Source organism: Rhipicephalus sanguineus, chromosome 9 (genome assembly GCF_013339695.2).
Source record: "Rhipicephalus sanguineus isolate Rsan-2018 chromosome 9, BIME_Rsan_1.4, whole genome shotgun sequence".
NCBI classification, from domain to species: domain Eukaryota; kingdom Metazoa; phylum Arthropoda; class Arachnida; order Ixodida; family Ixodidae; genus Rhipicephalus; species Rhipicephalus sanguineus.
Window position 1 is genome coordinate 19,459,741 of NC_051184.2, and position 24,609 is coordinate 19,484,349.

At 46.7% G+C, this 24,609-nt stretch overlaps 2 protein-coding genes across 5 annotated transcripts in view; both read left to right on the forward strand.

The window, feature by feature from the left end:
* The window catches only part of LOC119404696 (dynamin-binding protein), a 46,532-nt gene extending 31,500 nt beyond the window's left edge, over window positions 1–15,032 (forward strand). The window contains exons 21-23 of the mRNA XM_037671329.2: window positions 428–635; window positions 7,528–8,149; window positions 8,930–15,032. Of these exons, the coding sequence (XP_037527257.1) occupies window positions 428–635; window positions 7,528–8,149; window positions 8,930–9,115 (1,016 nt within the window). The 3' untranslated portion in view covers window positions 9,116–15,032. The remainder of the gene's footprint in view (window positions 1–427; window positions 636–7,527; window positions 8,150–8,929) is intronic.
* Window positions 15,033–15,474: 442 nt separating this feature from the next.
* The window catches only part of LOC119404698 (lysine-specific demethylase 4A), a 54,628-nt gene continuing 45,493 nt past the window's right edge, over window positions 15,475–24,609 (forward strand). For 2 of the 4 annotated variants that reach the window (XM_049418978.1, XM_049418979.1), the window contains exons 1-6: window positions 15,492–15,629; window positions 19,905–20,100; window positions 20,495–20,670; window positions 20,861–20,984; window positions 21,807–22,145; window positions 23,765–23,902. In XM_049418978.1, the coding sequence (XP_049274935.1) occupies window positions 15,628–15,629; window positions 19,905–20,100; window positions 20,495–20,670; window positions 20,861–20,984; window positions 21,807–22,145; window positions 23,765–23,902 (975 nt within the window). In that variant the 5' untranslated portion in view covers window positions 15,492–15,627. Of the gene's footprint in view, window positions 15,630–19,896; window positions 20,101–20,494; window positions 20,671–20,860; window positions 20,985–21,806; window positions 22,146–23,764; window positions 23,903–24,609 lie in introns of all 4 variants that reach the window. The other 2 variants (XM_037671331.1, XM_037671332.1) reach the window with 2 other exon arrangements.

The window sequence follows — 24,609 nt, forward strand, 5'->3', positions numbered from 1 at the left end:
CATTCCATATTTTAAAATTTTGGGTCCCCCCCCTCCTCTAGCTATGCCAATGCATGCCAAGAATTTCACCATGAAACATCCAATATTCACTAAATATCTTTTTTGCAAATCATTGATCTTAAGTTTCCATAAATCTGGCGTGTACTGGAAGTGCACGCAATAAAATTGCGTTGGTGACAGTGACACAGTCTAAAATGGGCCAGTCATAAACTGTATAAGGCGATTGCTGACTGCACTTACTAAGTGTCTGCATCTCTTCTAGCTGTACTGTTGAGGAAATTGCAGTACTCTTTCTCAAAATTCTCTGTCCCCTGCCTGTCTACACGCATGCTGATATTTGTGAATGGTTGTGTGTGACGATTATTAACATGCTTTGCTTAGCCCTTCAGCTAGGCAGTGTGTTTAAACCGATTGGATGGCTTTGCAGCGACCAAGGGCTTCGTGGCGGCCAAGTTCCTGCGACCTCTGCACCGGCCACAGGGACGTCCCGATTCACAGCTGCGCGCGTCCCCGCAGCCACCTGCAGCGGGGGGGTATGACCCGCCACCACCTTACAGTGCCACAGACCCCTTGAGGCCTCGAACACCAACGCAGGTGTTGAGAGTGAGTCCAAGCCCACAGCCCGCAGAGCAAAGGTGGGTAATGGGCACAGGTACGAGAAATGCCGATGTAACTGATTCGTGAGATTTATGATTACGAGGCTTTTACAAGACTGACATCACAACACATTCTCACTTCGCTGCCACAAATTGTGCAGCTAGCGGTACTGCTCTTTAGTGGGCTGAATTACGAATATGTCATACAAACTAGCTGTTTGTGCTGTTATGTACAAACGTGCATTGTAAACTTGCTTAGTCCCCAATATCGAAAGGCAGGGAGTCGAGAGCACGATGAATTTACTTCGGCCACCTCCAGGGGACAGATTCAGCTGAGGTGACTTCTCCTGTCCTAGTATTGCATAACTTTCTTGGCAAGTAAAAGGTTACTTGCAATGTTTCACAGTCTTCACAGTGAATGAAGGATGCTCCTTCTTGGCCTGTCTTTCTTGCGCAGCACCCCACCTTCCCTTTTTCCTATGTCTTGAGATTTTGTACAGAGTTTGCGATGCGTAGCTGTGTAAGTCAGTGCTGTGGCTTGTCTGCTTTATCACCTCCTTTTTTCTCTTTTTCTTTTTTTATAGTTTTCTTTTTGTCATCATGCAGCCATGCCAACAAACTCAAGCGCAGATGCTATTGCAGGGTAACCAGTCACAATTTGGAGCTAGTAACCTAGCTTCAGAAGGCTATGAAAGTTGGTTATCTGGAAGGGATTGTGCTAAAAAAATTCTCAAATAGACAAGTCACATGTGTACTTGTCTACTTGAGAATTTTTTAGCATGATTTTAGCATGAATTTTTTAAAGGAAGAACATGTGATGGCTTCTTTGTGGCATGCAGGTTGACAGTCACCTTAAAGACTATTTCCTAATGTAACAGTAGTTTAAAAGTTAGCGACTCTTGATCTTAATTTTGTTATCTCGGTTCTCGTGGCCGACCACAGTAGTAATGTGCTGCCCACAAAAAGGATCGCCGCCTCGCAGCGCCTGACTGCTTGCAGCATTCAACTCAGCTCAAGAAGCGCCATTCAGAGAGACCACGCGCAACTACGTGAGTTTTTATTTACGCAAGTACTACTCTTGAAAGTTGCAAGCCGACGGCCGCGCCCAGTTAAGCCTACTGAGGATTGCCGAGCCAGCTCTCCGAGGCCACGCGCCTCGCGCCTCGTGCCTCGAGATCCACGTGCACACCGCGCCGTCCGACAGGGTTTTTAAATGTTTTTTCGTTCTTCAAAGTAGGCTCCTTATAACATTTATGGAAATTCAGCGACCGACCTCTCCAGCGGGAGCTACAAATACTGAAGCAGAGATGAACGACATGGAACCAACGTTCGACAGCAATAGCGGAAAAACGCTATGCAAGAACGGACCGTGGATGACGCTTTTAGCGCGACAACAGAAGAAGAAAGAATTCGCCGCATCAGAGAAGACGCAGAAGGAGTCTGCATGTCACCACAGCCAGGGGCAGAACACGAATGATGGAAAACCGCAAGGAGCGCCTCAAAAGTATTTGGGCCACAACAACGCAAGCAAGCGATTTTCTCGCTGGCCAACGGTTCCATCGCTGCCAGAAAACCATTACAAGATTGTGTACAGACCTCAAGCAGGAATGAAAGTATCCAACTTGAAAGACGGAGTTATAGTACGAGGAATAGCCCAAGCATGCGGAGTCACACTTCAGGAACTCTATGCTAAAGTCATCATACAGACACAGTGGCACCAGGACTTAATTTTGGCGAGTACAGAAGAGGAGGAGTGTGCACTTAAACTTGCACAAGTAACACACATCCAAATAGGACAAACAGCATACGAAGTCACACCGTACCTCAAGCCGATTCCGGGCACCGTACGCGGCGTTGTTCACGGAATAGAAGAAGGCACCACGGACGAGCAGTTAGAAGATCTACTTGCAATGAACAACTGCAAAATCCTGTACGCTAGAATGCTGGGCAGATCGACGTCGGCAGTGATCACTTTCGAAGGCCCGCATGTGCCGTTCTACGTTAAAGTAGGATGTACACTCAGCCGCTGCAGACCGTACAGAAAGTCGGTCCAATACTGCAGATCCTGTGGGGAGATAGGACACAGGCAAGACGTCTGCCCCAACCCCAACGACGACATATGCGACAACTGCGGAGAACAGAACGCTGACCCAAACAACCACAAATGCGAACTGAAATGTAAGCTCTGCGGAATGCCACACGAAACGGCAAGTAGAGAATGTAGAAGGAAGCTAAAGCCGGCCCCACCACCGTTGAGAGTCAGGGAGCGATCAAGATCGCGGCAGAGAAGCTTCGGATATCAGAACAATGTAGTGACCATGAACGACAACGACCACACTGTGTCGCTGCCTCCAAGGGATGAGACCAACCAAGAAAGACTATCCAGACCCAAGTCGAGATCGAGATCGAGAGGAAGAGAACGGAGCGTCCCCAGCACAACGCCAATGGACGTGGAGCCCGACAATGTCCAGCGCAAGCTAAGCTGGGCCAACGTCGTCACAGGGCACAGTCATTCGTCGATGGAAAGTACTAGCACTCCAACCACGAAGCACTATACGTACGAAGAAACGATAACAATTCTTCGAAGAGAGAACGAAGAACTGAGGCAAGCGCTAGAACTGCAAAAGAGGAAGACGCAAGAGAAGGAAGCTAGCACGGAGAAGCAGCTCGAATATCTTATGCGAGAAATAGAACAGCTACGAAGAGAACAGACTCAAAATTCTCAAACACCACCATCACGTCCGCCATCTCCACCCCCATCATCACCTCCACAACCGAAGCCAGCAACACTGGCGAATCAAACAAAGGTAACGCAGAACGACCTCAGGGTACTCGAAGACCGCATCAACGCCAATATGACAGTCGTGATGGACGACATCATGTCCAAGGTATCGCAGGTTGTAGAGACCACGGTAACACAGCTGCTACAAACTGGGTTCCAAACTCTCAAGAGCGAAATGGAGAATCAGATTCGGGCACTAGAGACCAAAATGACGCAATCGGGGGAAAGCTTCAGTCAGCGCATTCACACGCTGGAAGAAAGAGAGAATGCCCGAAAGAAGCCTAAGTACCCAGTGAGAGAAGCTGAGATCCTGCAAACCTTAAGCAAGAAAGACGGCGAGGCCAACTAAGAAGAAAGTCGACGACAAGCAATACCCACAGCTCAAAATTTGGCAATGGAACTGTCATTCTATACGGAGTAAGAGGAGTAACCTTTCACAATTATGCATGCACTTGGACCCAGACGTTATAGCCCTACAAGAAACCGAAGCTGAAGACTTCAAGGTGAGTGGTTACCTCACTCACGTCAGCGACGGTAAAAAAAGGACAGCAATCCTGACCAAAAAGACAATCAACGCTCAGCAACACTGCATCCACCACCGCATCGAGCACACCCTCGTGGAAATAGTGCCCGAGAAAAAACACCAGCAAAGCCTCTTCGTGTTAAACGTGTACAGCCCGCCAAAGGACCACGTAAAGGATCTAGACAAGCTAATGCGAGAGGTGAAAAAGCTGAGCAAGGGCAACGGACTAATAGTGGTTGGAGATTTTAACGCTCCCCATGTGGCCTGGGGTTATACGGCGTCAAAGAAAAAAGGAGAAGATATGCACAACGTGGCGCAACACCACCATCTTACCCTGCTCAACGACCCTCAGACACCCACGCGCATTGGCAACAGTGTATCAAGAAACACCAGTCCTGACCTCACGTTCGTAAAAGGCCTCAAACATTATGAGTGGAGCTGTATGGACGAAAATTTGGGCAGCGATCATTTCATAGTAGAAACGATCATCCCACACCACAAATCGGCGACAAAGATCGGAAAGGCCAAGATAACGGACTGGCAAGCCTTTCGCAAAGACGAGAGCGCTGTTGATACTACGATAGACGACATCGAAATGTGGACCCGAAAAGTCGTGGAAAGAGCGGAGAAGCACACGAGGGTAATACAATTGTTGAGAGACACCCCTGTTGTCGACCCCCACTTACTGCACCTGTGGGAGGCGCGGAGGGGACTCTCGAGACGCTGGCAACGACACAAGTGGAACCGCAAACTCAAGGTTCGGATCTCCAAGCTGGTCGAGGAGGCGCAACAGTACTCGGAACAACTGGAAAGAAAGAACTGGCACAACACATGTAATAAGCTTCAAGGAACCCTAAGCACCAAGCGTACCTGGGCGATACTCAAGACTCTCCTTGCCAAGAAAGAGACCAAGAGCGCAGCAAAACAGAAAGTACACAGACTTATACATAACCACCCGGGGGAAGCGCAAGACATCATCAAAGAAGTGAAGGAGAAGTTCCTTGGTACGCAGCGGAACATCAGTGTACATTCGCGCTTTGACGAATATCGAGGTAACCCAAACACAGAACTGGATCGACCCTTCACTGTGGCAGAGATAGAGAGGGCCCTCAGCAAGCTCACCCCCAACACGGCACCGGGCAACGACAGAATAAACAATAAGACACTCTGGAACCTAGATGGACCATCTCTAGACGCTCTCTTAAAATATGTCAATGACTGCTGGGAAAGCGGTAAAGTCCCACCGGAATGGAAACATGCTGAAGTAATCGTGATTCCTAAACCCAACAAGCCCATCACTGTTCAGAACTTAAGACCTATTTCTCTCACCTCGTGTGCTGGAAAACTCTACGAGCACATGGTGCACAACCGCCTGATCGAATATCTCGAGGACAGCGGACATGTCCCAAAAACCATGTTCGGATTTAGAGCTCACCTGTCCACGCAAGACGTCTTACTGCAGATCAAGGAAAAAGTTATCGACAAACTGGACACGCACATCCAGAGAGCCATCCTCGCACTAGACGTGAAAGGGGCTTTTGACAACGTGTCGCACGAAGCCATACTGCAACACCTGAACGTCTATAACTGCGGAGAAAAGGTGTATATAACTACATAAGAGCTTTTCTGAAAGAGAGGACAGCCACAGTGGGAATAGGCGACTTGCGCTCCGAGAAGTTTGAAATACCGCCGAGGGGTACGCCACAGGGCTCCGTTATCTCTCCAATGTTATTCAATCTGGCGATGAGCTCCTTACCAAAGGAACTGAAAGAAATAGAAGGGATTGGCCATGCAATATATGCTGACGACCTCACCATCTGGACTACGGGAGGATCCACAGGCCAACAGCAAGATGCTCTGCAAGAAGCGGTTGACAGAACAGAAAGATACCTGGAAGCATGTGGACTGACGTGCGCACCAGAAAAGTCTGAGCTCCTAGTGCTAAGAAAGCGCACAAGAGGCCGACAACCGCAGCAGACACGAGACCCGGAAGTGAAGGTAGGAGGCGTCATAATTCCTCAGGTTTCAACGCTTCGTATCCTGGGACTCCTGATTCAAAAGGATAAGGCCGGGGGAGCAGAGTTGGAAAGGGTTCAGAAAACCGTGCTACAAGTTAGCCATCTGATCAAAAGAGTGACTAGCAAAAGTCACGGACTCAAAGAAGAAGATTGCACGAAAATTATACAAGCGCTGATCACAAGCATTATCACGTACGGGACCCCATACGTAGACATGAAGAACAGTCAACGGATTAAAATAAACACTCTAATCAGAAAAGCCCACAAGATTGCCATGGGCCTGTCGCCCTCCACATCCACGGAAAAGCTGCTTAAAATGGGAGTGCACAACACATGGGAAGAGCTCGTGGAAGCGCACAATGTCAACCAGCTGGAGAGACTGAAGCTGACGAATACGGGTAGAGCCCTACTTCAAGATCTAGGTTATCAAGTCGAAGATGGCATGCACGTTCCTCAGCGTATCCCGCACGAGATCAGAAACAACCTACACATAAGCAATATACCAAGAAACATGCACCCTGAGTACGACAAGGGAAGAAGACACGCTAGGATACAACTGCTAAAGGAAACACAAACGCACCAACAGCAATGAAGAAGACGTGAGGTACACGGACGCAGCGGCTTACATTACAAATGACCGTTTTGCAATCAGCGTGGTCGACGAAAACGGTCAAGAACTGACAGCAACATCCATACGTGCCAAGGATGCAAGCACAGCGGAAGAGTTGGGCATAGCCCTAGCCATCGCTACATGCAAGAAGACGCGGGCTACCGTGATCACGGATTCGCAAGAAGCGTGCAGAAGGTACATGAACGGAAGGATCGGAAAGGCAGCACTCCATGTATTAAAGAGCACGAAGGTGGAAGAAACCACCATCCTCTGGACACCGGGACACGAGTCTCTCGCGGGGAACCAGGCGGTGCACGCTGCGGCTTGAGATCATGCACGCCGAGCCATCTCCGACACGCAGAGAACACGTACCGATGGCTGTCACAACGAGGATGAACGCATACCGAAGAAGTATTCAGACATTTTGGCGCATTACAGGAAGCAGAGGAAGCGGTACCCGCCGGCACACAAGAGCCTGAGTAGAGAGCAAGTGGTAACCTGGAGAAGACTCCAGGCCGGAACTTACCCGCACGGAACATTGATGCACGCAATGTATCCAGGGACTTACAGGTGGGACTGCAAGTTTTGCCCACCGGACACGCGCAACACCCTGCGCCACATGGTGCTGGACTGCTCGAACAATCCAGACGTACCACCGTCATCACCCCCAAGCGGAAACGCAGAGGAAGGAGCACACACAGAGAAAGAACTAGAAGACCAGTGGGAGGCTCTGCTGGTGACGCAAGACCCTGACAACCAGCTACGATTGGTGAACAGGGCTCGGGCGGCGGCAGCGAGCCATGGCTACCTGGACTGAGGAGGCCACCCACCTTAGGGCTCAAGTACCAAGAGCCTGGTCAAAAATAAAGTTCATTTCTCTCTCTCTCTCTTTATCTTCACAGTTTTCTTTTGGGATTCCATAAAGTATTATGTCAAACATTTGTCGCATTTTGCCACTGTCGGTTATCCTCAATCTGTGCCTTCATCGCAAAACGCAGGAAACCGTACACGTATGCCGAGATATCAAGGCCGCTGACTCCAAGCACAAGTCAAGCCACGGTTCCCGCAACGAGTCACCTGCCAAGCCAAGCCATGAACCAAAGTGGCTACTATCAAGGGTACTCCAGTTCCTTGGCTCCATCGTCGGCCGCTGACGTTCAAAATGCGGCTGTGTCCGGCGGAACGTCACAGTCTTCAGTGGTACCGTCCACCATCGATCCACGTCGAAGCTCACTAGGGCTGAGCACGGGTAGTCACGGCAAGCCGGACGACGCCAACACGATGGCAGCGTCTGGAAACGCAGAGAAGGGTGGTGGTGTGACGACGTACAACTACTCGTTCGCAGCCGGCCAGACGGAGCGTCACACTTACGAGGAGATTCCAGAAGAGAAGGGCCCTTCCATCGGGTCACCGATCCGGGAGCCGGAGACCACGGGCTCCCGCTACGCGAACCTCGAGTTCGACCCGCTTTCTGACGGGGGAACCAGGCCATCGTGCGCTGTGCTTTCCCTACAGAAAGGAACCAAAACAGCTGAGGCAAAAACAGAGGTTGGCTCTCGCTACGGAAACCTCGATGCAATGGGAGCATCCGTGGCAGGCAACCCTCCCATCACCAATGAGGTGAGACCCGTTTTTAAGATATGGAGCTGTCCTAACGTCTCGATCCTTCCTGTGAATCTAACTCACATCACTGCTGTTGGCACATGGTTGAACCTGTAAAAATTTAAGTGAAGTGGTACATTGCAAGCCCTTCGTCGGATGTGCCTGTTTCACTGCCGTTGTCGTGCTGCAGCTTAGCTTAGCTCTATTTTATCCTTGCATTTCTTGGTGTCCCATCCTTCCGCCATGCTTGTTGACCTCTTTCTCCTGTATTCTTTTGCCTGTCGAGTGTGCGGTCTTGCACTAGGCTCTCTTCAATTTAGAGGCATCTTGTGAAGAGGAATTCACAGGACAGTGGTGATACTTGAGCTATTTTATCTCAGTGCAGTTGAATTGCTTTCGGGTGTATCGAAAAAGCTGGTTCGATGTGCAACTCCGGCTCTTCCTTTTTGAATACAATGCCTTCCTGGGCCTTTGCCTGCCAACATCCTGTGACTGTACGATTTCTGGCCAAGAATGTGGGCTAATGCCGGAGTCATCGCAGCGCAACACAGTGTTTCGCTCAATCATTTAACTTCAACTATCCTATTTTCTACTACTAGCACTCGTTAATGTTGACAAATGTTGGTTGATTAATGGGCTAACATCAGCTAATGTTCACTAAAGAATGTTGGCTAGCCATAGTTTATAACACCATCATTGTGTTCATTCAACCTCAATGCAGTGATTAAGTTCTCTACCGATTTCTTGTGGATGGACGCCGCAGAACCTGACAGCCTATCAATTCTTTTTTTTGTGCAGTACTACTATGCGCTGTATCCGTTCTCGGCAGCAGGCCCTCACCAGCTCAGCGTGGCCCAGGGGCAGGTGTTGCTGGTGATCCACCAGTGTGACCTGCACGGCAACCCCGAATGGTGGTTCGTCCAAGATCGTCATGGAAACCAGGGATACGTGCCCGGAAACTACTTGCACCGCTACACACAGTAGCGCTGATCAGTGTTGTAGAGAATGGCACAGTTGCTAGCCACTTATCCCGGTTAAGCCACACCGGTGTTGATATGAACTCTGCCCGCGATGACGCATGGTTCAGTTTTGAAAGAATAACCTTGCGGACTGCATCGACAGCTTCTGCTGCAGCTCATTCCTTCGACGCAGCTCTTTTTGGTGGTCGTCTACTGCAGCAACGTGTGACGCCTGAGCCATTCCGCTGACGTCCTGAACTGTTTACCTGTCTGCGAAACATCAGCAGAGCTGATGTGTCATCGTCTCTCACCGCTTATCAATAATTTGAAATGAGAAAACAGAGGCTCAAGAACGGGCTGCAACTTCTGGTTTGACGCTTTTCCAACGTGCAATCCTCAACGAGTGACCTTTGCTTCAGTGACTCATGTTGTTCTGTTTCCCTGGTGATCCAAGTCTTGAACCGTGCGGCCCAGTCAAAGGCACTTCAAGTCACCAGCAGCTACCGGCATCGTTTGTTTACTGACACTTATGGACAGTGTACGTTTGTCTGCATTCAGTCCTGGTGATAACGACTGCCTGCACGTTTGTCGCTAATAGTGCTTGTCGCAAGCCCATAACTGTTAAATTGTGTGTGTGTGCAGCTACCTCACGCCGCTAAAGTCACCCGGTTACACACTTTTGCGTACGGCGTTGTCGTGTGCGGCAGCTTTCAAGACTTCAATGGCAGCTCGTCAACTGTCTCCTCTGCCAACGTCCGTGGATTCTTTCTGCACTCGGCTTGTTACCGTGTGTTGCTTCCACTGATGAAGCCTGTGCATTTCATGCGCATATTCTTCTTTTTTGCTCTAGACACCTGTGACATACAGCAGTGATTGAATTTGCTATTGTATTAATATTTACTGTTACAGTAACAAAGAATCTTTCGTATGTTCTGAAAAAAAATTTCGAATTTTCACCCATTTTCAAAGCTGCACTTCAAAAATTGAGAAATTATGAAAGAGCCTCCAGATAGGAAGTGACGAAGTAGACATGCTTCAACTAGGTGCTGTGCCCAGATGTTGCTGGCAGCTTGCGTTATGCAAAATATTGTTCCTTTCACAATATATTACGGAGACCCCTTTATTCACCACTGCGCTGCCTGCTCACTTTGTGCTGTGTTACTTGCCATTTCATTTATTTCATCTGTTGGGGATCATTGCTTTGAAAAGCTACGAGTCACTTATCTGCTCTCAAAGCTTCATCTAATTGTCGGACAGATGCTATTTCTTGTCGCAAACTTCGATGCAAAGTATTATTTCAGGGTTCGACACTGAAACTGATATCCGCGTTTCGGTAGTCTCAGAATTAGTTGGACCGTACCAGTTTCCTGTTCTCTGCAGATATCAATATCGAGCATGCGCTGGCGTTTTCTGACAAAAACGTTGGGCTTTCAGAAAAGCTGGAGGTACTGCTGGTTCTGCAGTTTGTCGAATGTGGTTCATTTTGTGATAGGTTACCGGTGCTGATCTGCTGGAAAACTTGTCGAAAAACACTCATGGCTTTATCGCTCGCGACTAGCCCTGATTGTTGTCTTCTTCGAAGCAGGTGCAAGGGTCAACTGGAGTTTCAGAAACCGGAGACAAGATGCATGGCGAAATGTTTTTTCACATATTTGCCTCGGGTGTTCTTACACCCATTATGTGTAGTCACAAGTAAAAATCACACAGGAAGTTGATGGTGCAGTGTGCCACTGGCACGGTCGGTTGAAGTGGGGTGCTAGTGGATAAGCTGGTGTCATTACATACTCACCTAATTAGGGAAAGTGAAACAATGCTCACAACAAGACATGAAGCAGGCAATAGGACGCAGCAGTGCCCATACTTGGCTTATTGTCTGTGTCCATCTGCGAGTTGCATTACTAGTTAACTAACCACTTAATAGTTAACTACTTCATGTAAATGGCTTTTGCAGTTTACAGTTGCTTCAGGTCAAGGATAGGCCATAGATATAGCGTAGGCTACAAAAAAAAAGCAGCAAGGAAGAGGGAGGATGAAAATTTTCATGTTCCCACGAGCATTGGATCTTTCGGCTTTGTCATAGAAAAAAATGTCGACTTCGATTGAAGCTACGAGGGCTTTTTGCAACTTCAGGTCCACTCGCATTACGCCTGCTCAACTAGAGACGTCAAGTAGCTCATTCGGTGCTTCGGCGTGTCCAGGATAGCACAGTTCCGAAGTGATTGCTTCATTGGTATTCAGCAATTAATTGCTGTAGGAGTGAGAGCTCATACATCTCTTGGTGATACATGTCAAGTAGCTGTTGTTTCGAACAATCTGTTCCGCAGTTCGTTATTGGTTTTGGTGCTAAAGCAAGAGGAAACGACACTCTTAAATGTAAACCGGGTGTTTTCTTTCATATTAGCCTTGCTTGTAAACTATGACTGTAACGTATGTGAGCCAGTAGCTGCGTTATTCAGCAACAAGGTATGTAGAGCGATCAATAAGTTTGCTTAGAGCATCCCTGATGACATGTAGAAGGCAACTATGGTGGCGTCACCGGTGGTACAAAGTGTACTTGATTGTTTTTTTTTTTGCTGTGTTGTTGTTGATGCTTGGTTGTGATATTATTGGCAGCAGGTTTTGAGTCAGTTCTTTTGCTACATTATGAAACTTCAGCCTGAGAATCAGTAGTTATGGTTAAATTGTCTGTTTGTAGCTGAGCACAGAAGCACAATTATGCCAAATGCCAGGAGAACATCAGCGTTATGTTCAACAGCTCAAGCACATTTAGAACTGCGGCTGCGTTCATTCCATCGTTGGTCTGTACTTGAAAGTGTGTTTGATTGTTTGTTGGATGTCTTTGAATGTACTGGCTTAGATAATGCTGAGGAGTTTGTGACCACTTTGTTCGATACGTTGTTGGCACACCTTTTCTTTTTTCAGCACCTTAAAATATCTTGGCCATATTAATTCAAATGAAAAATTTTAGTGCCCTTTCAATGCGGCAACTCATTGCATTGCACATAGTAAACTATGCACTGAAGTACTTACCTTTAGTTTTATTTTTATTAATAGAACAAAGTCAAATTAGTGTTAGTGTGGTTTTCAATTTTTCTATGGGTGTGGCCTTAGAGTGCTTTGTCATTGCCATCCTTTTCGATAGTGTTTCTGCTATACTCATATTGAAGTCTAAAATCAAAGGTGCTGCCGATAAAAAGTTTTTTCGCCGGCAATCTACGATTGCAACTTCGTGACCAGCCCAAAAATAAATTTTATTCAGTGTGGTTATTCCGACAGAAGCATAGGGTAAGATAAATTTTGTGTAGATACAGTTGTACAGTTAACTTTATTGTAAATAGAATTGCCCTTTTAGTTGGCCTCTTAGTTCCAAACACTGATTCATGAGCGCCCCTGAAGCTTAATTTTGTCAGAATGGCGTTCACTTGCGTGGCGGTCGAATTTGTGACGGGACGGGTGGATGTATTAGTAACTCTAGTAACAAATATGATTGAAACATCGCTTGTATCAAAAGTGCTAGGAACACCATTCACACGCAAGAAAATCTACTGCGCATGTATTCTTCAAGTTGACAAAACGTGTCCCACGACGGTGTAGTCTGATACATTGCGACACAAGTTCTAAGTCTGCTTTTGGGGCAGGGCAGATTCAAAGTGGTGATCGGGTGGTTTGCGAGGTTCTGCCATTGCTTTTTTTTTGCACACTTTACCCGTCACATTGTCACAATACCTTTAATAATAATGTCTCCATGATAAGAGCAGCTGTACAGCAGCAAGTCATGTCGACAGCAATGAGTGATCATAAAGTTAGCTTATAATATTCAAGCAAAGTGTGGTGTAAGCCATGGTGTACATTCTGTTAGGACAGATCTAAAAGTGGGAACGGTCTCGTTTATGTAAGGCACATAACGTTCTAAACAGATTCACATTATCTTTAGTATATCTATGTTTTCTTTTATTTGTGGCTTAATTTTTACTTATTTTAAGCTGCAAAGTTATAGTTACACAGTGCTATTTCTCGTGACAACCGAATCTTTTGCAAGTTGTTTGCATTACAGGGTCATGTTTTGTGTCATTGGGCAGAATCTTTTTAGACAGATTCTGCGGTTGCAAAGTGCACTGTAGGCTCCTGGGTGAGAGCACCAAAGATCTGTAGCTAAACAGAAAGCTCTTGCTTTTTAATTTCAGGACAAGTTATAGCTTCTGTCGTGTTAATTTGAGCATCCGGATGTATTTTGTTGTTTGCCACAAAAATGATCTACCGTAAGAGAGCTTGAGCAGCTGAAAGCGAGTGTTAACTTTTTGTACATCACCTAGAAGGTTTATTTTTTTTTTTTGCACAAGAGGAAAAAATAACCTGTGCTGTGTGCTGGCACCAGGTGATGCTTATGAGTGTACTTGCCCTGGCTTCACCTCTCTTCAACGTCTACGTTGCAGTTTACCGCTCCAGAACTTTTTGTTCTCTTCACAAGAGAAGAGAGTTTCTATGTGCCACGCAAGTGACATGTGAGGTGATCGACATGTGACAGCTTTGTATCTAGAGTTGTGCATTCTGTCTAAGGGCAACCCACTAAATGTTTATTACAACTTTATCATCGTCAATCATTCCATTTTAGTCAACATCCTTTGCAACCGGGGTGCTTCATAGCTGTGTCAAGTACTAGTTTACAAAAGAAAATGTACCTATATGCAGCACAATGTTTAGGTGTGATGAACTCACTAAGCTTGTTTTGTTATTTAACACAATACTCACATCTAGTTTTCTTTTCGGAGTGCCGAACTTTCTATTCACGTTCAATGCCTTCGGCAGACTATGCGCACTGAATGTGCTGAATTTGTTTAGACATGAATTTGTGTGTTCTTTACGGCCAGTTATTTGTATAGTTTGTTTGATGGCAGTTATTATCTGTAAGGCGCCTGGAGTGTAGTTCAACTTGTTTTCCTCAACGAGATGGCCGTTCTGAATAACCTGCTAATTGGTGTGCATTACATACATACATTTTCTACATTAGGCAAAGTATGAAACTACTAGTAATGGTACACAAAATTTTGCACATATGTTAACACCTGCACTGCTCCACTGCCTGATGATTTGTTTATGGTGCATTAATGTCGAGGGTTCATTATAAAAGCTTTGTAACGTGCTCCAGCTTAAAGAAGCAGCACCTGTGCTTGAAGCATGTTCATCCATGTTTTTTCGAACAGGGCTTGTCTTGCTGCACATGCCTACAAAATTTTCCACTTACACGTAGGTTACGAATATAAAAAGATATAGACAGATTTTACTTCCTGTATTGCTGTGATATTGGTGCACTACCGGTTCTGTACTTTTTGCATCAAAGTGTGGCATTACGCGGCTTCAGGATGACTGCATGCGACGGTTTATACAGTGATATGGCCAAGTATAATTGTATAGTCTTGTGTATGAGTGTACCTGCAGCCTAATGCCAAATTGGCTCAATTGGTTGAAGCGAATAGATTTCGTTTTGTGTGACTTGTGAGCGCTTCAGAAGCAGATCACGCGAGTTTTCGAGACTGCAAAGCGCTTAGAGGTTTCCCGGCGTTTGTTGCGTAATCCCTGTGAACGTCACAATCGTATTAAGTGAGTTTCGAATTGTGCGCAGCTTGTAGTACTTATACTTGTTGATTCTGTGGTTAGCAGTTAATAGTTCTATTTTTTTTTAATTTGTTCTACGCTCCGTTCATCGTCATTCGCGCCGAGTGATCAATTCACCCGCGTCACTTCACCCAGTTCTTGTCATTCCTTCGTTATTTTTTTTCGTCAACTTTGTTGTGTTTGTTCGACTGATTGTTTTCTCGCTACCTTTGTTCAGAGGTTTTTGATTCTGTGCACTTGAATGGAAATGCGGGCAATTGTTTTCGCGCTGTATGTAACGTCGATCTGACACACTGATATTTAATAAACAATGTTTTGAAGAAAAAAAATACAGCGAAACTGCGGAGTTCGTCTGCTACTTGGTTATCGCTAATGCGCGCCGCGCTCGAAACTACGGCGTCGTTGGTACGCTTTACACAAAGGTGAGCGCAAAGAATACGCTTTTATTCGTACAATACAGTCAGGTTTGAGAGCTGTAAGCGGCTTTTTGCAGAATTTTCACTCGTTTACGACCACACATCACTCCTAGCGTCTCTTTGCGGAGGTGTGCGAGTCGATCTTTGTATCACTCCGCGCGAACACTTTTTTTTCCCCCCTGGCATAGCCACAAATGGAGCTTGCGGCACATCTGTCTACGCCCGGAATAAAGTTATTTAGTTTATTATTTCGCCTGAAAGAAGATGAAGTCGTTTCAGGTGCTATTTTGCACCGGTAGGTAAATGTAGATTAGGAACTACTTCCTCGGACGCGCAATATTTTGAAGCCGTGCTCAGTTTCCATCATGGTGGTTTTTCGGTGCCAGACGTGCGTCTACGAGAGAAGTCCCATGTCCGGAAACGATAATTTTATCACGTTCGTGAAACAATCGCCCGAGTGAAACAAAACCTCACGCGGACTATTGCACAGCGGCGTCTACCTCAAGGTATGTGTTACTTTTGAACCTCCGTACGCCGCGCATCGCGGTTTTTCGAGTTTGGTGGAGTCTCTAGGCCTAGCGTTTACATTACTAGCCAGTCGGTGTTCCTTGTAGGTACGGGCCGCTTTTGCCATTTGGGAACCTTCACCTTCCCAGCTCCGCGGCGTTTTGTTGCTAACCGGTGTTCACTTGTTCAATGGCGGAACAAATGTTTGGACCTTGCCCAAGCAGTTTTTGAAAGCTCAGTCACACGCTGTTTGAGCAGAGAAAGTCAACTTCTCGATCGCGCTGTGCCTGCCAGCCTCAAAACGTCGCTTCGTGCTTCGTCGTCGTCTTCGCGCAGCAACTACTCGTGCTACTGTTGGTAAGTTCGACACGAACTTTAGTCACAGCGGCAAGTGTTCGTGAAGCTATTTAGGTTCTTTTCGGCATAGCGGCGCGGTGGTTTGTGCGTAAACGCGATCTCTCCCAACAGCTGAGTCGCTCCGTTATCGCGAGGGACGCGCCGCGGTCGGTCAAGGGATTCGGTCGCTTTCGGCGTCGCATTGCCTACAGAACATCGGGAGCCCAGTGCGTATCGATACGCGGCAATCATTCTTTATCACGGCATACGTTCCTTTTCCTTCTTGTTCATTTTCGATTTCCTGGGCCGCGATTCGTGCGGGGCCCCGAAACCTGCCCCAGTGAAACCCAGAGAAGCAAAGAGAAGGCCGCAGTGGGAGGTGAGGGGGGGGGCGGCGGTTGGGTCGGGCATGCATGGCTTGCATCGGCCATTTTGTCTGTGTTTGTTTTGTGCGTGTTTTCTTTTTTTGTTCGTTTAGGTCGCGTGGCGTGTGGTACTTGTGCTGCGATTTCTGTCTCACCTTGGGATCTTCTGTAAAATCAACGTGTACTACGTTTTTGTTTTGTTGCGTCGCGTGCGGGATTGCTTCATTACCGCGTAAAAACAAACAAAAAAATCGCATCGAAGTGAGACGCGTCTTCAATACGGAGTGGAGAGGAGGGGGTCCTCGGGCGCTTTATGTGTAGTCTTTTCTATCGCCGTTTGCTTCATTTGCCCCGTGAGGTTCTTTTCGAAGGCGGTAGGTAGCTACGGGGGGTGCATGAACAAGTGGTTGTTTCTTTTGTGTGTGTTCGTCTCTCGTGCCGGCATTGTGAGGTGTTGGTGGGGAGCAGTGGGGTGCGATCGCGTTTGCGCTTTTTTGTTTGTTTGTCCATCGTAAACTCCTCGTCGAAAGTGAAGTAACGCTGCCACAGCGGGTGGTTGTTTTTGTGGGTTATTTTTTTGTGTATGCTTAAAGCGTGGTAAAGAGCGTTCCTTTTTTAAGTGTGGTTAGTGCGGCGTTTCAAGTATGTGTGCTATGGCAGAGAAAGGTGGGTAGGGGGTTCAGACTGCGGTGTTACATCATTCATACCGCGTTTTCCTTGTTTTTAGACAAAATAGCTTGCGCGTTCGGTTTGTTTTGAAGATGGTTTTAGTCGTAACGTGGCATCTTGGCGACAGTTTTACTGCTTCCGCGTGGAGAAGCGAGAGCGACGTGTGTAAAACTCTGGATACCGTGTCGCTTGATGTTGAGCGCCGCCTTTTTCCGGGCCGTGCGCTGAAGGGATCAGACAGTCGATTATGTTTCTCATGGGTGATAATTACGTTCTAAATGACTCGTAGTCCTAGGCAGGTGCCGATTTTGATGGGGGGGGGGGGGGGGGAGCAGCTAGAAATGCGAGAGTGAAGCTGTTCGTTCTTTTTAATTTTTCTTTCGCTCTTTGATGAAAAATAAAAGGGAGGAGGATAAAAAAAAAATCGAATCCGGTTGCACCCCAAGTGAAAACTGTACGAACTGCGGAGCGTTGATTCGCTTGTGTTTTACCTTTTGTTTTGGTGTTTCTCTGATTGTGTCATGTTTTATATCCGTTCCTGTTCTTTTCTTGTGATTATCAGATTTGTTTTGCGATTATCTTTTTTGCTGTTCTGTGGCCTCATTTCTACCGTTTGCTGCTCCGAGCGCGGTGCCTGTTAACTCCCGGCGCTGGCGTTTCGCTGGTGGCGTTCCAAACGTGCACCGTATCAAACGTGGGGCCTGCGTGACGCCAACGCGAGACATAAGACGACGGCAGGGCGGTCCCTTAAAGTGTTTCGCAGTTTAAAACAAAATTGGCTGAGGTTTAATTCCCGTAAGCCTATAGTTATCACGAGTGAAGGGTGCGCGCATTCTTTGCTATTTCTCCTCGCACGGCGAGGAGGACCACTCGGAGAGGTGGAGAGACAAGCCGACGAACGCAGCGTAGCGAAGAGCGAAACGAGCGAGGGCCGCGTTTCGATTATCAAACGCGTGTAACTCGGCAAGTGTTCGCTGTAGACTCGTGCGCAACTGCAACGCCGCAACAAATGGTACATTAGTTGCATTAGTTGCGACTGGTCGTTTTCGAGCGCTCCGCAGGCACTGAAAAAAGTGTGTAAAATAGCAACTAACCATTGCTACTAACATTATCGGGTCAAAACATGATCAGGAAGGAGAAAGATGACTTGCATACCTGCTTGTTCTTGTTGAAAAGGTTTAAAGCTGTTGAATTCAACAGTTTCAAACACAGTCAGAGCGCTCTCAAACGACCAGTCGAATGTACCATAAATTTCGACCTCCGGTTTGTTTAGGGGCCCTTTAAACCTTCGCCTGGTCACGTGGTACACCGGCGGATCACGTGTCGTTACGTAAAGCCTGCCACACTTGCGCTTCGGCGGCTCAAGGTCATTGCGACGTGATGAATGACCTTGGGAGACATGGCGTAGTAGAGCTATCGCTCTTGACTCTTCTGCTGTGTCACTCGTGCACCGGCTAGGCCCTCAAAGACTCACTTTTATTGTTTTACATAAGTGTCTATTTAATTAGATTGGCTACTTGCTGCTATTGTGCTTCTGGCATCTACTTCAACTTCAACTCGCATTGCCATTTTGCATTTGTCTGAGCAGCATTCTCTGGCTGCACCTTGTGCACTCCACAACCTTCTTTTCTGCTTGGCACTGCTGCGTTATTGGAACCATGTGGCCAGGCGTTTTGTCTGTTGAGGGGAATTATGTGAAGGGTCTACTTTGTAGGTTGTGACAGTACAGCATCGCAGCCAGATAAGCCCAAATCAGGAAATTTGGCACAGGGATGCAAAGAAATTAAATGTGATCTCATCTGGTTTGTGTGTCTCAACAAACTGAGCTCTGAAACACTGCCTTCTTTGCAGTCGAAGGTGGCATTTAATAAAAGTGTTATGAACAATACTGTTTTCGTATGTAATGAGAGCTTCCATTAGTGGCTTGCACATTTTATCGACTTCAGTGCTGGACCACGGCCTTTAAGGGTAGGCTTTTTACCTCAACATGACTCACCTAAGTACATTATTATATAGAAAATGTTTTGCTCGGCATTTGCTGGTGAGATTTGATGTTCTGACGAGAATTGTTCCATTCACGAAAATTAAAACCTGCTGATTTCTTGGAATAACCGGCAATGTCACCTCTGCCTGTTAAGCCTTTATAGAAAATAAGAAACAGTGCTACCACCTTTCTCTTTTTGAACACTCGTCACCCCACTCTGCCTGCAGGCTTATGTTCTCGCCCACCTCTTTCCCATTGAGGAGGGGGGGGGGGAGTGTTGCATGTTCGTAAAATCGATGCTATGGAAAGCACTTTCTGCCTAGACTGAAGTTCCCTTGTTAAAACGTTCGTTCCAGGTGTATTAATTGTTCGACTACTGCTAATCAATTGAAACATCCATCTTCCTTGCAAATGCTGACCAGATTGAGAAAGGCAGATAGGTTCTTTAAAAAGTACTGAGGAGGGGAGGGAGAGTGAAGTGATCTGGATGTTACTGCAACAGATAGAGAACATGCACAAAACACACCACAACACTAAACGAAGTATTTCAATCAGAATAGGAGTTTAACAGCACGTTTGTTCCATGAAATGTGCAGGCACTGCTTGCCCACAGTCCAACAACGTCATCTTAGCTCAAGATATGAGCCTTCGATAGCCATTCAGATCTGGTGCTAAGGCCTCTCTGTACATTAATTAATGGGCAGGAGAAGGTTTAGTGGGCCATGTTTTCCTGTACATTTAACATGGGACACAGTGGCGACCTTATTCCTTCGATTTGATACTGATAGTTTTTAGTGTAGGCATGATTTAGTTGAATGGTACGAACACACCTCATTCTGTCTATTGAGGCCACGTGGCATGTGAAACTTGCACGTAAGATTGTGAGTGCTTATGGTACTGGTTCTATTGTTTCCAGTCCAGGAGGAGGAAGGTGAGCAGCAGCAGGATGCTGTGCACCATGGAGAAGCCGAGCGTAGGTGGTGGTGCCACTGGGGGCACGTGCACCTCGAGTGTGCCCAAGATCATGGTGTTCCGGCCCACCCTGGAGGAGATGCAGGACTTCTCCAAGTACCTCGAGCACATGGAGTCCATGGGAGCCCACAAGGCCGGACTGGCCAAGGTAGGTGTCTTGGAACTGCTTCTATAAAAGAAGACGCGTGCACATTCCCTAGATGACGTGCCTCAATCGGTGCACTGCAGAGAAAAGTTTTAGCTACGCGATTAAATTGCTGTAATTCAGTGCTGAAAGAGCCACTTTTGCCATGATGTGAAGTTGTCAAACAAGGAATCTCACCGGAGCCAACATTTTCCCTCGTCGAAACATCTAAAGCGACGAATTCCGATATACGACACTTCACATGAGCAAAGGTTATATAGCCTGTTTGACTGCAGAGTGGTTGCAAACTTATAACCTAACCTACTACCATCAATCTTTCCCGGGACTTCTCTTTTGTTTGGATTCCTTACCATTAGAAGGCACCCATTTCTGACTCTAGCATGTGTTGCTTGTGTAGATCATCCCGCCCAAGGAGTGGATCCCCCGCAAAGGCGGCTACGACGACATTGACATGGAGATTCCATCGCCCATCTCACAAGTGGTGTCGGGGGGCCAGGGTCTCTACCAGCAGTACAACATCCAGAAAAAGTCCATGAGCGTCAAGGAATTCAGGCGCGTGGCCCAAAGTGACCGGTGAGTGTTGATGAACGAGGCTTTTCGTGGCTCTTTGCGTTGAGGTGAGGGCCTCGTATGAATGTGGTCTCCAGTGTTGTTGCATCATCAGCGATGTTCTCACGTTTTGTTTGTCGCGTGTGCTACACTCCAATTAGCCTCATTAATGGAGGGTGTGTGACTTTGCACGGTGTGCCCATCTCCTGTGCAGTTTCAACACTCCCCCTCACTTCGACTACGAGGACTTGGAGCGCAAGTATTGGAAGAACATTGCCTTCAATGCTCCAATCTACGGCGCGGACGTGTCGGGTTCCCTGTATGACCCGGGTGTCAAGGTGAGCTCGCTGTGGCCAAATATAAAGAGCACTCTCTCGTGTTTGCTTCTTGGAGACCAAGTGGAAGACAATTTTATTCATTGTATTCACACTTGCAACTGTCTGAACTGCAGTGGAACCCACCTTTTTCTCACCACGTGTAACGTACGATAGATGAGGAAAACCCTTGTTTGAGCAGGCTGTAGTAAACCCAGACTGGGTGAACTGTTGCTGCAACTGCCTTTTGTCATATTGTGGTGTTTTGTTCGGTAAATCTTGCAAGTGTATGATTCAGCTCTTGGCAGCCACTTGAAACACACTTGTGCTTCATTATACCAAGGTTGTGTTGGGCACTTTAAGATGCTTTTGTTATATGTAACGTTCATTAGAAGCACATATTCATTACATGGTATCAGTGGGAAGTTTTTGGGGTTGCTTCATTGTATCCAGTAATTTGTTTTCAGTAGACTCTCAGTAAATGGAAAATTAAACAGAATTGCTGCTTGAATGGAACAACTGCCTCTGATATGATTGGTTTCATCCTGAATACTGCAACTCTGTTCATCTCTCAGCAAATTGAACTCCTGTTAAATGGAACATATTTTCTTGATCCCTTCAGGTTCCGTTTAATAAGTCTACTGTATTGAAGCTGGACTGTATCTAAAATTCATAAATGTGGAACCGGCCTGATCGTTGATGGAAAGTTCGTATGAATGGACTGTCACCAGCTGCAGTCTCTTTTCGGCGAATGTGTGGGGATGAAACTAAATTACTGGAATGCCGCAGTGCTTCCCTTGGCCTTGAAGTCTTTGTGAATCTCGTCTTGACGTGCCTATGTTGCAGGAGTTCAACATCAACCACCTGAACACCATCCTGGACTTGGTGGGCCAGGACTATGGCATCAAGATTGAAGGGGTCAACACGGCCTACCTCTACTTTGGCATGTGGAAGACCACGTTTGCCTGGCACACCGAGGACATGGACCTGTACTCCATCAACTACCTCCACTTCGGGGCCCCCAAGTCGTGGTACTGTGTGCCCCCCGAGCATGGGCGCCGGCTCGAGCGCCTCGCGGCAGGCTTCTTCCACAACACGGCCCAAGAGTGCTCCGCCTTCCTGCGGCACAAGATGACGGTCATTTCGCCCCAGGTCCTGCGCCAGTACTCGATACCTTACAACAAGGTGAGCAGCGGAGATCCTACATTTTCTTAAGGGGGGAAGTGGGTTTTTAAAAGTCATCAAGATTCCCTTAACCAAATTTAATGAAACTGCACAGCCTTGTTTAATTTTCTTTGCTGGTTCCAAATATGCAATTATTCTTCAAGTATATTCATTAGTACCGAAGTTAATTAAAATTAATTAGCATTGTTTCCGGGAACAATGAAGCAAGAACTACTAATCGAAATCTTGCTTTAGGCACATAGCCGGATACTAGGAAACATAAGCTTCACAAAGGTAGGAAAATTTTTTTGATGTGCAAACTATTAACAATTATACAGCATTTCAAAGCTTGATATACTGATATACAGTATATCATATCTTGAACAGAAAGCTTTGATATGGTGTATAATTGTGTATATGTGTGATATGGTGTATATGGTGTATAATATGGTGTAGGGCATAGCGCTCTCCACCACTTGTAAAAGCGTTTATTGGACGCTGGCTTAAGGTTCGAGTGGTAGCTCAACGAACGGCTCAATTCACGGCCTCCAGGCACGATTAGTGTCCAGGAACATTGCACGGCAGAGACGGACCCACTAGATAGGGTTTTAGAGAATGTCCCACTATAGCGTTACTCTTCGCTACTAACCTGAGAAAAAAATGTAAACTCCACCCACAAAACCGTGTAGCGCCTGCCCTTCACCTGTGAAAGACAGCGTTGCTAGCTAGTTTCCGCTGAAGCCTTAAGTACTTTGTGTCGGCTAATGTAAATACAACGCATACAAAGAGTTAAAAGTTTGTCATTACTGCCTAAAACATTACGCTTGGCTGAGCAGTAATGTCAGGGTCCCTGATGGAATTTACCAGGACGTTTGAGTTTCCAATCTAAAACCAGCGACACAAACGTGTGTCTGTGCAGGAAAGTCAACTATCTGAAACACTCGAGAAGTGCTCGACCTCACGAAAATGAGTAAGTTCTGTAGAATGGAGAATTTATACAAATTCGCTGTGGGAGGGGAAATGATGGCTGTAGGCGGAGCTGGCATTTGTTCTTAGGTTCTAATGAGTATAGAGACACGAAAGGTTTCGGGCTTCCGAGGCAAAAGTTGTCATCCAAGCTGCAAAACAATGGTTTTTCAGAAGGATAAGCAGTTTATGAAAATCTTGCCCTTGTTCAGAGATTGAACCAGTGACCATTGCCAATCTGGATTCTACCAGCTGAGCTAACCAGTATGTTTGATGTAGGACAGTGAATTTGCCGTATGAGCTCTGTTGAAATGTGCAAGCCTGAAGAAGTTTTTTGAAAGGCAAGAAAGAAAAAAAATGCCATGCAACAGAGAAAGCCAATGTGGGTTTCTCAGAAAGAAAAATTTGTCCTGAACGAGGTATTGAAGCGAGGACTGTCTTTTTGCTGGCACGTTATCAGCTTGTGAGTGCAAGTAAACCTCACAGAATGCATTGTTTCATGCTACCTTGAGTTTATTGCTTGCATGATCAACATTGGGTGCTTCAACCACGCAGTTTCCATTGGCACACGATAAAAATGGACTCTCATCTCCGGGTGTGATTCAATTGCTCTTTTGTTTGGAACGGAGTTAATGGGATTGGTTAGAAAACAATAGTCTTTTTTCAATTTGTAGATAACCCAGGAGGCCGGCGAGTTCATGATCACCTTTCCGTACGGCTACCATGCCGGCTTCAACCATGGCTTCAACTGTGCCGAGTCCACCAACTTTGCCCTGCCTCGTTGGGTTGAGTACGGCAAGCGGGCCTCGCAGGTGAGCTGGCAGCATTTCACATTTCACGTAGTTGCTGTGTATGTAAAAGGCATGCGAGGGGAGCTAATGCCGACGTTGAAGTCCCCGCAAACGGGGCTACAAGCAGGATTCGCTACTTCATACGGAGAGTGAAAAGTGAATGAAGAAGTAACGAACATCGGCTGTATACTCTATACCGACGCAGCGAGCCATGGAAAGGAAAATCATAGGTGTAACCTCAAGGGACAAGAAGAGAGCAGAGTGGATCAGGGAACGAATGGGTGCTAAGGACATTTAGTTGAAATCAAAAAGAAGAAATGGGCATGGTCATGGCATGTAGTGCGAAGGCAAGATAACCGCTGGTCATTAAGAGTAACAGACTGGATCCCAAGAGAAGGCAAGGGCGCGAGGGGGAGACCGAATGTTAGATGTGCGGAGAAATTTAGGTGGGCAGAAGTTTAGGGATAACGTGGCCGCCTCAAGCACGGGACCGGGTTGATTAGCAAAACATCGGAGAGGCCTTTGCCCGGCAGGGGCCATAGTGAGGCTGATGATAATAATCACTAGAGGCTGGTTTTTTAGGCACTAAAAAGCGCTTTTTAGGTGCCAAAAGTAGGCAGGCAAAACAATGTTTTAAGCCTCCAATATCTTAAATATAAACACAATAATTTATCACATAAATGCAAATAATTCCAAAGGAAGACATGCGTGACCTCTATTTATGACAG